Genomic DNA, 16255 nt, shown 5'->3' on the forward strand with positions numbered 1-16255 from the left:
AATGCACATTTTGCTTTCATTCCAGGTGGGAGAAGAAAGAGAGAGCAATAACTTGTCATATTGTCATATCTGTGCTGTGGCGTATTTGGCCACTTATTAAACAGAGTTAAAGCTGACGTGGTGTTTTTTTCAAGTCAGTTGCAGAACTGAGAATTCATTTATTCCTACTACTACATATTAAAAAAATCCACAATTGTAGCATTTCCTTTTCAGTTTGCAATGCTAGTAAAATAAATGTACTCTGTATCTTGAATTACCAAAGCCAGGTCCTCAGTTCTCATAAATGATTGTTTTGGTTATTTTCCTTTTTTTTTTCTCTTCTCTCCCCACAGTTGCCTTTACAAGTTTCACTCCACATCAGGAAATCTGAAAAAATGGGATTTTTACACCTCTCCAGGTATACTTACTTGGCAATCCTATGATCCGTCTGCCTATACGCACTCCCTGAGGGAACAATTAAAGGTGTTATTTCAGAGGAGCCTTTTAAAAGCTGCTGTACACACAGAAACTCGCTCTTGTGGCTGGGTTGCTCTAGGACCCGGAGCGACTGGGATTGACAGAAATCTTCACCTGAATGAATTTTCCCCTTATACCTTATAAGGAGTCCAGGAAAACAAGGAAGTGATAACCATGTTCGCGTTACTTTATGCACAGCCTGTCCCCTTTACCTGCCCAGGTAGCCCTCGTTTTCACTTTTATTCATGGTCTGTCCTGGTGGGATTGAAGTTTCCTCACAGCCCAGTGTAGGTGATTTCTGAAAACGCACCCTCTGGGAATGTCTGATTTTTACAACGTTCTGCCTTCACGCAGACGATAATTAACATGCTAATATTTTTTGTTGCGCAGCCAGCACTGAAAACGAATGGGGATTGAATTGCTTTGCCTCTGTTTCCTATTTCTGCAAAGAAATAACTGTGTGCAAGGTAAGGCTCAGGGGTAAGGAGATCCATTTCAAAACTGTTTTCGCATTGTTTCTTGCTTGAAGTTGATAGGAAATAGCTTTCTGTCTCCTGTATTTATTTAATCATTCCTTTCTGCTGAATGAGGTTTGTTTTTTTCTCTTTCCTGACAGACTTCTGTAGGGCTACCCTGCAAATTCATCTAAGATTTATGTGGTCATTACATAGCACAACATGTATGAAAGAGATGAGCATTTGAGCAATTTTGGTTATAATAAACACTGTTTGATCCACTGAGAAATATGATATTATACATGTGACTGTGTGTTTCACTGGTAATTACACAATATATTAAAATCATAGCAAGTATCTACAGACCTCAGTGAAGCAATTTTAAGTGTGTAGAATGAACATAAATCTTTTATTTTAATATCCCTGGTTATGTGGGCAATGTCTTAGCTGCTCCACACCAGAAACACACGTAACACTTTATCAGGTACACTGGAGAAAACAAGTAAAATGTTCTCAGTGAATGCCAGCCATGAAGCATGCACAAGTAAGTATGTTAATTGCCAGCAATTGTGGGTTTTTTTAATGAGTGTTAATCTTTTACCAATACAAATACCTTTTTCAAGGAATTTTATCACTAATCATAAAGATGGCTGAATGTATATGCATTTTTCACCTCCCACACACTCTAAATGACAAGATTTTTCCTAAATTGAATGATTAAACACCTTATTAATAGTCTTTTATCTTCTTGGATTTAAATTTAGGGACCTGTTCTCAGGAAAGAGCAGTGACTTGTGAAGATTGTTTGCTTTCCGGACCACAATGCGCTTGGTGTTTTCAAGAGGTAGAGTAAACAATACAAAAAAATTTCAAAGAAATACTTAAGTGTTGTAGTAGCTCTGAGTGATGAAAAATTGACTTAATTGGGTCAGCCTGTGGTTTTGTAATGCATGCAGTGCTTAGTGAAACCTTCCTGGGGATCAGAAGTGCAATTCAATCTAGACTTTATGGTCTTATTTAAAAAAAAAAAAAAAGGAAAAGATAACCTTCTTCATCTAAGGCAGAAATAAAAGTGCTGTTAGAGGGGCTCAGGTCATCAGCCTTAAGGCTCATTCACCCACAGTGCTGCTGATGAAGCACCAGACATCAAGTCAGAGACCAGACTGCATCTTGCATATTATATATCAAGCCAGACAGTGTAAACAGAAGGTCCTCCAGTCAGTTTGCATATACAAATGATTAATCTGTGGTTGATTTAAAGTATGACGATAGTGTCTGTTTTGTAATTATTATGATATAGGTGTGTTTTGGCTAAAACATTTGGCTTAAAACAATCTGGATTTGCTTCCAATATGTGTATTGCAAGCTTTCTGTGTAATCCCAGGCAAGTCACTTAACATCTCCACTTTTAAAAATTTCACCTGTAAATGATACTAAATAATATCTCCCTACTTGATGGTAAATATTCTAGATCTTAGTTCACTACTGTTAGCAAGATAGTCAGCTATCACAATTAAAAACTTACCAGAAATAATACAGAAAGAAATTTATTTATTTATTTATTTTTTTTAACTATAGTTTCTGGTTTACACCTTTGCTGTTAAAAGTATTTCTTGCTTTTTTTGAATAGCAATGTAATATCTGGGACAGGACAAATACTACACTGCTTTATGAAGTAGCTGATAAACACCAAACAACACTTAAAAAAAAAACCAAAAAAGAAGTTTGCTAAAAATAAAATAGCAGTTTGCAAATAATGTTACCATGGGAAAAAACCCCAAACAACATCCACATTTGCAGCGGTTTTTATGTTTGTACTTAAGAAACAAAATAGGATTTTCCTGAAAATCCTGATCACATAATTTTGACTACTGCCATGTATTTTCAGAAAAAAAAAAATGAGACACTATTTATTTTTTAACTGTGGAACTATTCAAAACTTGAGTAGTAAATATGACTTTTTTTCTTTGTTCATAGACTGATTCACTTGTTTGCTAGAGAACACATCGAGAGTGCGAAAGACATAGAAGCTTTAGTATCAGAGTAAACAGAAGTGCTTCCAAAGAAACCACTGTTTTCTGCAGGATAAAAATGCACTTTGTAATTGTATTTGAATTATGAGTTTGTCATGAAAGTTTACCAACTCAAAGTGTGTAACTAAAGGAGATGATACGTATGTCCCTGTGAAAGTTTTATAATGATACTATAATGAGACATGATTTTTATGTTCCCTGTATTTAAAGCAGTGGTGAGAGGTTTGCCTGAGCAAAGACATCAGATTTGGTCTGAAGAATAATAAAACACTATTCCCACCAGGGGTCTCAACGTTGCTTCCACCAAAATATGTAAGATCCCTGATAATTTTCAGTCATGAAGGGTGACCTTTTGGTGGAAAGAAGTGTCCTGGTTCTGATTTTAATAGATTTAAATAAATTTGTTTTGCTTTGGACGGGAAGTTTTTCAGTGACTGAATTCAGAGAATATTTGTGGCTTAATGGCTGAACCCAGATTGTTTATCCAAGTCCTGGAGAAAAGAGCAGCCCCATGGTAGGGGCCCATGACCACCAGCCAGGAATTCAGTATTTTGGTACCAGTTCTGCTGGGCATTCCCAAGGTTTTGGTCAAAAGGTTTGCAGGCCAGAATAGTTTCCAGTTCAGGAGGCAGCTGAATGGTTTTGAGCATCTAAACTCTAGACACGGCTCTAAGAAATGCTAATAAGGCGCAGAAGCCTCTTTGTAAAACTAACCATTAACTTCACTGCTACGTGGGGATAGTACCTACCCCACAGCAGTGTTGTGGAAAGGAATGCATGTCAAGTGCTTTGAAATGAGTAACAACAATAAACTGCAAGCTATCCAACTGATATCGATAGGCTTGTGATTTTCTCTGGAGATGAGAAGGCCAAGTAGGATTCTGGGCCAAACGTAACCAGATAGAGATGGGGATGCTGGAACCCTGCCAGTGCTGGGGAGTGATGGAGGGAGGGATGCAGTGAGGCTGTGGGGCCTGTTGGCCACCAGGCAGAGCAACAAGGACTTGCTACTCGCTTCAGTGAACACGGCAAATGAGTCTTGAGGAGAGAGAGTAGGTCAGAAAAAAAATGGTGAATACTGCATACCACACTGTCAGTTTGTCACATTTGTAGGAGTTTATCATCTGCAAGACCTCTTTGTTATTAAATGATGTTGCTCCATCAGCAGTTCAAAACAGTTTAGGAAAGACTGATGAATTTCCAGCTTAATCCTAGAAAAAAACAGGGGCTAGTAGGGGCTTTGTGTTATCATTCCCAGTACTGCAAGAAGCCAGATGCCGTGAGTGGCACAATTCCCATTCCCCCACAATAGAGCACTTTCTCCCAGGATACCAAGTTACACTAATTATACACCTGTGTGACATGATCCATGAAGGGCAAATTCAGATTTCTGTGTCACTTAGATATCTTTCTGTACTAATTCGTACTCACTTACACCTTTGTTTCTGTTCCCCCTGTGCTTGATTGACCTTTTGTCAGCCAGGTGCTGGTGGCTGGTCAGTAAATACATTTAACTTATCCCTTCCTTCTCCTGTTTGCTTTAGAATTACACAGACTCAACTGGATTTCATGGGAGGTGTGATACCCCAAGAAACCTTTTGTCAAAAGGATGCCAGTTGAGTTTTATTGAATTTCCCATTTCAGAAGTAGAAATTCACAGAAACAAGCCCCTAACTGTAGCAACCCAGAACAACAATTCTGATGTCACACAGATTTCTCCTCAAAAATTAAGCCTCTGGCTGCGACCAGGTAAGTCACTCAGTTCATAGATGTGGGATATTTTTTTTCAGCCAATGTGATAGACTGAAGCTTCTCTGACTGGTCTGAAAAAAAAAATCTTGATAGAATAAAGATAAAAAACCTGTGTTGAGTCCAAAATTATCTGTTTACTCCTCAGATGAAAACTAGGTAGTGCTGGGTACCTAATAGAAGTAAAAATATATATTTTTAGTTCTTCTGTTCTCTTGCTGTTGAGGTGGCAGTGAGGGAATGGCAACTGCCCCCACCTCCCCAGCCCTGCTCCTGTGCCTCTCCCATGCAGGTCTGGCAAAGGAGCACTTCTCAGAGGCAGCATAAAATGTCGCTTTGAGGATTTACAAGGTACCAGTGCCATTTATGGAAATGCCCCAGGTCTACTTTAGAGTCCTTGGGATGTGAATTTTTCCTGGAGAAAACTTGTAATAAAGAAATGTAAGAGTCACCCAGTTACGTCGTATCATAATGTTGGAACTGAGAATAAAACCTGTGTGTACACTCTGGTTTTGTTAAAAATGTCCCATAAGTGCTACCTTTAGTTTTAATTAGCTCCATATCTAAAGCTGCATAGTGCTGAAGTGCTGTTCTTGTATTTTTTCCAAATTATAGCAATCAGTTGTAAATCTGTGCTTATGGCTTTACTGAAGAACAGTTTAGAAAATCGCCACTAGAACTGCTTTTAATTTTTCAGACTCAGTTTGAGAATTTTGTTGACAGTGAATTTTTGAAGTTCTTTTTATTAGTTCTACTGGTGATTTAAAATACTAGATCATTTTCACCATATATGTAACTTTACAAAGAAAATGGCATTGCTCATAACTCTTGTGTAGAAGTGCTAATACGTGTCCCATTCTCCCATGACCTTAACAGGACATGAAGAAACAATACAGATCAAGGTTCGCCAAACTGAAGATTATCCAATTGATCTCTATTACCTCATGGATCTTTCAGCCTCCATGGATGATGATCTGAATACAATCAAAGAACTGGGTTCAACTCTTTCCAAAGAAATGTCAAAACTGACAAGTAACTTCAGACTGGGCTTTGGATCTTTTGTTGAAAAACCAGTTTCACCATTTATCAAAACTACAGCTGAAGAAATAAACAACCCTTGTAGGTAGGCAAGGAAAATACCTATCTCTGTTTGCATGCCAGCATTAAGTCATAATATTAATTTTTAGGGTAAAATTCAGTTCAGCAGTCTCATTGGAATCTCTTCCAGCTGTAACTGAGTCAGTTTGGGAAACAAGATTTGTTTCTTTTGCACTCTGGTCATTTTTCTGTTGAGTCTTATGTTATTTGGAGAGAGTAATCTGGGACTGATTCTGCTTTTTAGCTTTTGTGACAAGTTATAAACGTACTTAATGGGTTAACAAACAGGTATACAGAATAATTATGTATTTTTCTTTGACTTGCTTGAAAATATATATATTTTTTTTTTTTATGACATATACCAAGCAGGTGCAAACTCAAACCCAACACAGAATAGCAGTTTCATTTACCCATCAATGTTGTTTTCCCAGGTTTTTTCCCTTTAGGTCTCACAGTACCCTTCAGCCCTTTCCTGCCCTCTTCAGAGAAGCAGTCATGCTCTGCAGCCTGACCTGGGGCTGCAGCAGCCTGGTGGTGCTCTCTGAATGGCATCAAGGGATTGCAGATCCTAATGTGCTTCTGAGGGTGAAAACAAGGTACAGCAAGGACTGCACCTTGTGAACTGACTGAATCACTTGGCTCTCAGAGCCATTTCCGAGGGTTTATGCAAATCTGTTTGCATTGCCCACCTCACTGGATGCTCTATGATTCTCCTACATTTGTCGCTAGATGTCTCAGACGTGGAGGTGCATGGCCAAAACCGAATCCAGACAGGCCTGTGAAATAGTCATTGTAGTGATTTTTTCCCTCTGTGTTATCCATAAGTTATCTCACTTATCTTTTAGAAGTGTGCCATATGAGTGCTTACCCACCTTTGGATACAAACATGTTTTGCCGCTGACAAATGATGCTGAAAAATTCAATGAAATTGTGAAAGGACAGCGAATATCTGCTAATATAGACACTCCAGAGGGAGGATTTGATGCAATTATGCAGGCAGCTGTTTGCAAGGTAATTGAAACTTCTAGCTATAATATTAATTATTCTGTATATTACCACTTCTAGTATTACATGGTTGCATTTCAAAGAAGCAGACCATTATTTTCCAAGATTTTTTTAGTGCAGTTGAAGAGCCTCATTAGATTTGTGTGAAAACACTTTTGGCAGTACCAAGTAAAACATGCATATTGCAGTATTTTAGTGTTTCTTTTTAATCACCAGGGGTTAAAACAAACAAAAACCAAAACAACAGCAAAAAAGCCCCAACCCAAACTCAACAGTTACTGGGTCTGTTTTCTTGGTTGTTTTTTCTTTAAATATTTTTTATTAACTATACTTAGAGTACTAAGCAGATTGACATGAACATGGCCAGTCCGTGTTATTAAACACAAGAACGAGGAGACAAAATGATAGCAAAAGATAATGGAATGAATATCATATCTTAAGAGATGTTGTGGTGTTTTTGACACTCCCTTTAAAGTGACGCTCCCTTTACTTTTTTTTTTTTTTTTTTGAGATGCCATTCTGCAACTGTTTTGCTGCTTTCCTATATTATGGGTGCAATACATCCCACTAAACTGATGTGTTTTAAATGACAGGAAAAAATTGGATGGAGGAATGATTCTCTACACTTGCTGGTGTTTGTGAGTGATGCTGATTCCCATTTTGGGATGGACAGTAAACTGGCAGGGATTGTTATTCCTAATGATGGGAATTGTCATTTGGACCACAATAATGAATATTCCATGTCAACTGTTCTGGTAATTTACTATGAATTTTGTACAACTCTTGTATTCGGGAAAATTAAAGACTAATATGAGCAACTTAAAAAATTAATGGAAGTATACCTTTCTCACTTAAATGTGTAAAAGTTGAGGAATCCAGATATTTAATGTAATCTATTTTATTTGTAATTGCACATTTCAGTAAAAAAAGGACAGTTAGGATAGATTATAACCAGGAAAAAAAGAAAGCATAAATCTTATCTCTGCTAACCCAGAAAACACAGGGAACTGCACTGAGGAGTATTTCCTTCTGCAGGGAACGCAAAATTTGCATTAATCATGTTCCCTGTAAGGGTGTTAATTCAGGAGGAGTTCAGGAAATTGTAGGACACTGTTCACATATGAGAATTTACCAGCTTAAGATTCGGTGTTGAAAAATATTGAATATATACACTACAGTGTTCAGTGGAGGACAAATTCCATGTTGCTCTGGTGCAGTGTTATTCTTTAGATTATATATATCACAGTGCTACTGAGCAAGCATTCTGGTATGGATGCTGGCGCTGTATTTTTCTCAGAGGGGTTTTCTTAAAAACAAGGCAAGGAAATTATATACACTATCTTTTATGTTATATACTTGTAGTGCCTAATTACAGCTTATACTATACAGAAAATACAGTGTTATTTACGGTCATTTGAATGTGTATTTCATGGAAGATAATTAGCAACTGTACACATGTGAAAAATGGATCGATGTGGCTCTCTTCTGTTTGTTTGCAGGAGTATCCCACAATTGGACAATTAATTGACAAACTTGTGAAAAACAATGTTTTATTAATTTTTGCTGTAACAAAGGAGCAAGTTCACATATATGAGGTGAGCAACTAATATGTTCAGTTCTCCGATATTTGTTCACCCTTTTTATGGTTCACCCTTTCACAGCCGACACAGTATTTCTAGTATTAAGAACCGAATTGTGTAAGATATTTCTATAATAAAAATAGCTAAGAAATTATTTCATAGAACGGCTCTTTTACTTAGGAAGTGCTTCTTCATGTATTGATTTTGATGTTCTTAGGTTACTTTAAACTGGATTTCAAGTTGAATCACACTAATTTTTAAGTCAAAGATTTTCAGACTAACCATTGCTGAACTATTCAGTGTAATCATTATGATTAGCCTTTTGTATTTTATTAAGACTGCAGTCTTGACAAGGGAGGAATCATTCTGCATCTTGGAGCACTGACTGCCTGGCTTTTTAAAAACTATATTGAATTGAGCTGAAGTCAATTTAGATTGACCAGCAACAACAGAAGTTAATCACTTAAAAATCCAGTAGGATTCAATAGTTGTGAATAGATTAGTTAAAATCTGGACATTAAAGAACTTTTTCTAAATATCATTATTGCTCAACTATTTCTGAATAAGGGCAAATTAATTACAAGTGAAATATTTTTCTTGATTTTAGTAGGAGCTGTTTGAATAAGATCTGTTCTAGGAGGCAGTTTGGAAGTATCTCTTTAATTTAGAGAGCCTTATTTTGTCCGAATAAACTTTTATTTTACCGATGGCATTATATTTTCCCTTGAAAACTGCTGGTGGTCACCCTCAGAGTTGGCCAACAGTGTTCTTATCCAGGGGTTTCTATTTCAGTATTCCTGTGTCAGTGTTATACCAGTACCAAAGTTATCAAGTGGCACCCTTTCTTCACCGGGAATACAAAATGAAGACTTATAGCTAATGAAAAATGCAAGCCACTGTTAACCCAACTGCGGAATGGTTTGTTCTTGTTACTTTCTTTGTTAGGAAAAAAAGTGTGACTATCTTCTATCTTGTAGGGTATATAGTAAGCCCTTCCAATATATTCTATCTGCTGCTTTCATCTTTTCAATACTGCTTTCTGTCACTTATTTGGATAGCTATAGATGTTTTAGTCTGCTTTCTGTCCTGCAGGTGATGTGGAAAATCAGTCAAAGCAAGTACAAAATATCAGATATGAGGGTCACTGCAGTTTTTCCACACTACAGTATAGTTTCAAGGGTATACATAGGACCTGGAAACAGAACAACAGTGTCATGTTTTCATCTGCATTATTCAAATTTCTAATATAAATGTAAATAACCAGCTATCCATGCTTAAGAATGTAAAAAGAACAAAGCAAGACAATGAGAGTTATTCTTATGTTAAGGAAACTGCTCAGGTAACCTGGAAGAGCTGGGAGAGGACCCAAAACTGACACTGGGCACCACTATTAAACCACTTTGTCTTGGTGTTTTACTTCTTTTTGAAAACCTGAGAGATGGAGATCTTGCAATCTCTCTCAGAAAACCCTCGCAAACTTAATTATCCTTTGAGGTGGGAACCCTCTCCCCAAATACCTCATCTCAAACCTACTTGAACTCAGCACCTAATTATATCAGACCCCAAAACTAACCATTGCTATTTATAATGCAGTTCTTAGGGACAAATGTACATTAAAATGGCTGTGAGGACCTAGAAAGCACCTCTTTAAATAGACTTGATAGATTCCATTGGTCTTAAGTGCAGCATGCAGACTACCAAATATAGACTTTATATTTCTAGCCTTTATAATCTCCAACAATTTAACCCAAAATAATTTAGTCTTTTAATATTCTTGATCCACGTCAACTGATTTTTCAATTTATCCACTTACATGTATCATTATCTAACACACAAACATTATGGGTTGCACAAGCACAGAATATGTATGCTTGTAACATAGCTGGTTTTAGTTTTAATCCTGCCATGTAACCAAAGAGCTACTGCACAGCAATCTAAACAGGGGGGAAAGTTTCAGTCTGATGCTCTCCCTGACCACAAGAACTTTAAAAGCAGTCATGTGGAAACATTTACAAACCTACTCAAAATTAAATGCAAGAGAGAGGAGGAAGTTCCTTACCCTGGGCCCTGACACTTTGAGATTGTTTATAAAAGGGACTATTTTTTCCCCCAAAAACGGTCTTTTAAAATATATTTATACATGTCTAAGTTTTTGCACCATTAGTCTCGGCTGACTCTTACCAAAGCAGCAGGGGATGTTTTTATTCTGTAAAAGCTATCCAGCCAAAAGGCATTTGTGAATATTGCAATAATAATGGTATTTTGACAAACTGTGTAGATCCTATTTTGGTGTAAAAGAAAACACCAGTCTTTAAGGTTTCATGAAACAGTTGTTATTAGTTGATATTATTTGTTTTCAAGCAGAATTCTTTAAAAATTTATTCAAACTTAGACACGGAAAAAGATTCCCTCTTTAGTCCTGACTAAGCAGCAGTTCTTTTGAAAAAGAAATTGTTTCATTTTGAACAATTATTTCTTTTTACATCACAGGAGAATGTGGCTTGCAAATTGTTTATTTCACACTGCATTTCACTGCTCAAAATCAAACTAAAAATACTTCAGTCTCCACACTTGTATAGAATTTCAAATTATTTTTATGAATTTGGCGTGACGTTCTATTTATGATGAAAATTTGCACTACTAAAAGTTAGATATAAAGCCACTGAACTCAAATATGTAATTGTCAAATTTCACTAGCATGAATTAGTGTATCTCTTTGAAAAGGCAGGTCCTCTTTTAAGGAATATTTGCTAAAAGACTAAATTGCATTATATCCTTTGGATAGTTTGATGATAGCAGCACTCCAAAAGCATATGTCTGACTCACCTTGATAATGATTAAACAGAAACGTGCTAAAATACAGGATTTAACCACGGGACTGGAGATATACACTTAGTCTGGGCTTGCAACGTCATCCTTGTATCGCCATGCAGAAAATTTTTGTTCAAAGAGGAAAGATAAACCAAAGTCTTCAGAACAGTATATCCCTGCTGTTTGTTTTGCATACCACAGATTAAATTGTGCTATACTTTGAATTCCAAGTTTATCATCTTTTCTTATAATTATCTCCCGAAAGGTCCACGTGTATAAAATGCAGTTTCTATATTCTGAGAATCCTTGAGAGAGCGCTAGTCACAGGAGGAGTCAGGAATGCAAAGTCACCAGCTGTAACACAAAATGCAGTTAATCCCACTGATTTACAATAGCACTTTAGAAATCTAATGAATGATAAGTATTCCATACATAATATATAAAGTAATAACAGGACTTTTGGAGATGTAAAGTGTAAGAAGGATATAAGAGTATCAAATTATCCATTTTATTAATAGTTCTCTGGAATTTTTTAAAATTAGAATAACAGCATTTATATGATAAATTGCAAAGGAAAATGAATAGTATGATGTATGTTTCTAATGATGAACACTTATTTTCAAAAGGCATGGGCACAAATGAGAAGTTCATGTAGTTAACAATCAGGCAAGATAGATTTTAATCAAGCATATTTAAAAACTAGCTGCTAGATGGCATGTTAGTGTCACAGTGCAATTTAATGCAAAAATAAGTTAAAACTTGTCACTGAAATCAATTATAAAATTGGCACTATATTATTAACATAAAGTCAACATACAATCAATCACAAAAACAGACCACTAGGATACATGTGGGGTGTTACATCAATCACGAACTAGCAGCAGTTTCCTAAGGGCATTTGTTTGAAGTTCTTGTAGCCCTTAGTTTAACTTTCTTCTGTGTCCTCACTAACCACAATTCAGGGTGCTCAGTTGTTTGCAAAAATAAAAAAGTGACTGTTGTTATTCAATGCAACGTCCAAGACACTCAAATAGTAGAGGGACAGTAGAGCAGCTGAATCTGTTTTTTGGTTATTTTTATTAGAGGAAAAAACAACTGTTGATAGAATATATCTTCATTCTAAGTTTGAAAAATTATATCTTAACATTACTATAGTATCAAACTTGCAAGTACACATGATTTAGCAATATGTGTCCCATTCATTTTCAATGAAACTACCTCTTCTCCACAGGACTTTTTCAATAGGATGTGTGTTATTGAGTCTGCAAGGGTCCTAGAAAATGTCACTATTATTTATTTTAGTTGGGTCCAATATATTTTGTTCTTTTCCAGGAGGTAGCTTTTGTCAACTACTCTTTTTTTATGCCTTTTTTTCCCCCCAGAACTATGCAAAGCTTATTCCTGGAGCTACAGTTGGACAGCTACAGAAGGATTCTGGAAATATTCTCCAGTTGATCATTGGTGCATATCAGGTAAGGTGTTTTCTTCCTGCATGTCTGTGTTTTCAAAATCAGATTGCAGTTTGGTAAGAACAAATGTCTTTGATTATTGCTCTGCACTGATTACAAGAAGATATTTTTTTACACTTAGATGCTGACCTTAACAGGACAAGTTTTGTTCTCTCTGAGGATTAAGTGAGCACAGAAACAAAATTCCTATAACCTTCTGTCGTTCCTCAGTTATGCTGGAGTGCTAAAGTCACACCAGTGTCTCATCTGTCCTGTCTTCTTCATAGTCCTGTATTTCACACCTACTCTTAAGCCTTTTTTAATATAGTCATTCAAGTCTACTGGTTCAAAACTTCTATGGGGACTCCACTCTTCTCCCATTAGTAGCTGTCACCTGAGCAGATGTACAGTCGCTCTGCAGGAATATCTGGGGAAAAAAGCACTATCCTGTGCTCAGTGCTCTTCTCTGCTTTATCAATTTGATGCTGCCCCTATGAGGCTGTTCTGAGGTTTTTAAGAAGCAGAACACAGGATATTAATTTGGTGTGTTTAGATACCACCAAGACTTGAACAGGTTTGTTTAGATAATACCAAGAAATGTTGTAAAGATGAGAGGAACTTAAACACAGTGCTGCTGTTCAGAGCTCTGTTTGCAAAATGCATCCTATCTGCCTGGTTTTCTTCTTCAGGGGAATGTTTTAGACAGTTTTACATGTCTTTACACAGATATATTAATTTACATCTTTGCTGATATACCATAGATTTCTCTCTTCCATCTCAGCCCCTTTTTATTAAAAACCTGCTCTACTAGTTGCCTACAATGACAAGTAACTCTTTGCAAATAGCTTCTGTTTCTCTCCTTACCTTTGGTTTTGCTTCGTTTTTTCTTCTTTTCTGTCCTTCCTTCTATCACCTGAATGAGATGATCATTATTATTCCCAAAATTATTTTGGTCTTGAGGACAGGAAGACAAACCAATTCTTACAATTCTTATAACTCTTATAAAAGCGATGCAATAGGTGAGTCATGGGTTTGTTTGTTTATTTGTTTTTAATGAAATACAAAATACCAGAAGATTCTCTGTCCTATGGAAAATTAAATAACCAAAGAACTTCAAGTTTAACCTTGGGAGTCTACACATTGTAATAAATACAAAGGGAAATCTTTAAATAAACAAAGCTATTACTAAACATCCAGTGGCACCAGGATTTCATTTCTGGAGTCCAACCTGTTGTTAGTTAGATCTGGTTTCTCTCAGGATTTCTTGAGGCTGGCATTTTAACATATAGGAAGAGGTTCCCACATTTAACAGCTGAAATACCACTTTGTTGTCCAGTGAGTAATGGAAAAACAAAAAATAATTGTCCCAGTGCTGTGTTCTGGTGCCTTTGCTGTAACACTGTGTTGAGTACAGAACGGTGCTTCCTCTAGTTGCAGTATCACAGCATCTTTCTTGCTGGAACACTGGAAAGGTGGAGAGTGTATCCCTGTCTCTTCCCTTTAGTGTCTGCTTAGGTACCTATTGTCCACTTTTTTCCTGCTCTCCTTTTTGAACCTGCTGATATTTTCAGTCTCCATTGTGTTTTGAGGCAAAAAGGATTTAGGTTGAACTGTGTCAGGATAGATTTTTCTTTTTCCCATTTTAAACTACTCCCTATGCTTTACTGAGTGCACCTGAGTTCAGGTATTGTAGGATTTGGTGAGTAACAGCTCTGCATTCACCCTGTCTTCATGTCTTCATTATTTCATAGTATTTTATCATGTAGACACCTTTCATCACCCCAATCTTGTCTCCAAATTGGACAATCCAAGTCTTTTGAGTCTCTCCTTGGCTGCTTCATCCCCTTTCTGAGATGCAGAGGAAAGAAGAGCTTGTAGTATGCAAGACAGGTTATGCTAAGGTTTAGACAGAGGCTGTCTTCTCAGCATCCTTGCTCGTGACACCCAGGACATTGACAGCTTTTGACTGGTGCATGCTTTGAGCAGTTCATCTCCCAGAGCTGGTGACCCTGGTGCAGCTCCTGAGTTGTTTTTTGGCCACTCCTGGGTTCAGCCATGCTGTGGGCAGGGTCTGGAGGAGGGTTCCAACTCCTCGCTCCCCTCCTGTAGCAGCAGGAGGGCGGCTGCAGGGATGGTGCTCCTGCCTTCCAGCCAAAACTTGTCATGTCCTCATTCAGGTACAGCATGTACCATGCGCTAGAGTTGCTCATAGGTTCGTAAAATTCCACATACATTTCAAAACGTACAAAGTGTACAAGTAGTAACATGTCACACTCAAAATTTCCCAGAGCCCATTTTATTACACTTAATCTTAAATTTAACAGCCTTATTGCTTCATGATTGAAAATATTCCTAGCAGGAAACACTAAAAACCACCTTATTTGACATAAATGAAGGTATCTGAATTTCTTTGGATTGGAAAGCAAGAAATGAGAGTTAAAACTCACATGCAAGACAGAAGATCTAATTCCATTTTGTAACAGCCATCTCATGATGCCCTCAGCAGTGTAATTCAACACCCACTGTCTCTGCTTCTTCATCCACAAAAAAAGAATAAATAACTGTTTTCTCCCAAAGAGCAGAGTTAGGCTAAATCTTTTAATGATTTTAAAGTGCTTTCGAGTCTTTGCTTGCTGTACAAACACCAGGTTTGCTAATACCATTCATCATGTGTTGCTATCTAAAAGCTTCAGAGAGGAAGTAAGCAAGTTAAGAAAGTCTGAGCTGTCAAAATATTTGTTATAAGCAGTTCCCGTGTTCTTTCCAAGTATGATTCATTTTCTTCTGTAAGCATATTTCTGCCTGCTTTGTTCAACATTGAATTCTGCATAACTTATACTGCCGAGCTGGAGGCTAAATTGCCTTGTGACAGATATCAGGCTGTTTGTTATTCCAGGATTTTAAGATCTCAGAAAAATTCCACTTTTTTTTTTTTTTTCCCCAGTGTTTAGTTTCTTTTTCATTTACAGGAAAATAAGACGAAAGAAAAAATATATTAAAACAGGACAGGTAACATAAGGAAACAAGTTTGTAACTGTTTTGTCTGTTGTTTCCTTCAGAAACAAATTGGAACCACAAATGTTTCTCTGTGAATGGCTTAAAACTCACTAAACTGACCACTATATTTCCCCAAACTATGGCCAGACAGCTTAGTAGATTTAAAATCCCATTAGAAGTCCTCACACGTATTAAGATCGAAGAAACTGGAGTATGTCAGTTTATGTATTCATTTTCAGTGGTGTAAGGTACGTATTTTGACCTCTCACAATGGCAAGGCAGATTCATAATGACCCATACAGACACCAGCATTCAGAGTATTATGACTTGGTGTTCAGCGGCATTGAATTTTCTCTCACAGTTGCCCTCTATTTGAGCCACATAGTTTTACAGCTGGTGGAAGGAGGACTTTTTGGTGGTATTTCCTGTAACATTAGCACATAAAAACATTCACAGTTTTATCCAGAGGTTTGCTATATTTTGTCCTTTTGTGAGAGCCCAGCTATTGCAAACAAATTATTGTCTAGGAATCACTGCATTGTTTCAATAGCAACATAAGCACCTACCTCTGAAACACATGTCAAGGGAAAATTGGGTACTACTAAGGTTAGCAACCTGATGCC

General features: G+C 36.9%; 1 protein-coding gene across 2 annotated transcripts in view; it reads left to right on the plus strand.

The window, feature by feature from the left end:
• Positions 1-862: 862 nt before the first annotated feature.
• ITGB6 (integrin subunit beta 6) overlaps positions 863-16255 on the plus strand; it is a gene marked incomplete at its 5' end in the record, with an annotated part of 30061 nt that continues 14668 nt past the window's right edge. For both annotated transcript variants that reach the window (XM_080347011.1, XM_080347012.1), the window contains 8 exons: positions 863-923; positions 1676-1755; positions 4489-4693; positions 5570-5816; positions 6637-6802; positions 7390-7551; positions 8296-8391; positions 12570-12659. In XM_080347011.1, coding sequence (XP_080203137.1) covers positions 863-923; positions 1676-1755; positions 4489-4693; positions 5570-5816; positions 6637-6802; positions 7390-7551; positions 8296-8391; positions 12570-12659 — 1107 coding nt within the window. The remainder of the gene's footprint in view (positions 924-1675; positions 1756-4488; positions 4694-5569; positions 5817-6636; positions 6803-7389; positions 7552-8295; positions 8392-12569; positions 12660-16255) is intronic.

The sequence above is a fragment of the Nesoenas mayeri genome, assembly GCF_963082525.1.
Source record: "Nesoenas mayeri genome assembly, chromosome: 6".
In the NCBI taxonomy this organism is placed as follows: domain Eukaryota; kingdom Metazoa; phylum Chordata; class Aves; order Columbiformes; family Columbidae; genus Nesoenas; species Nesoenas mayeri.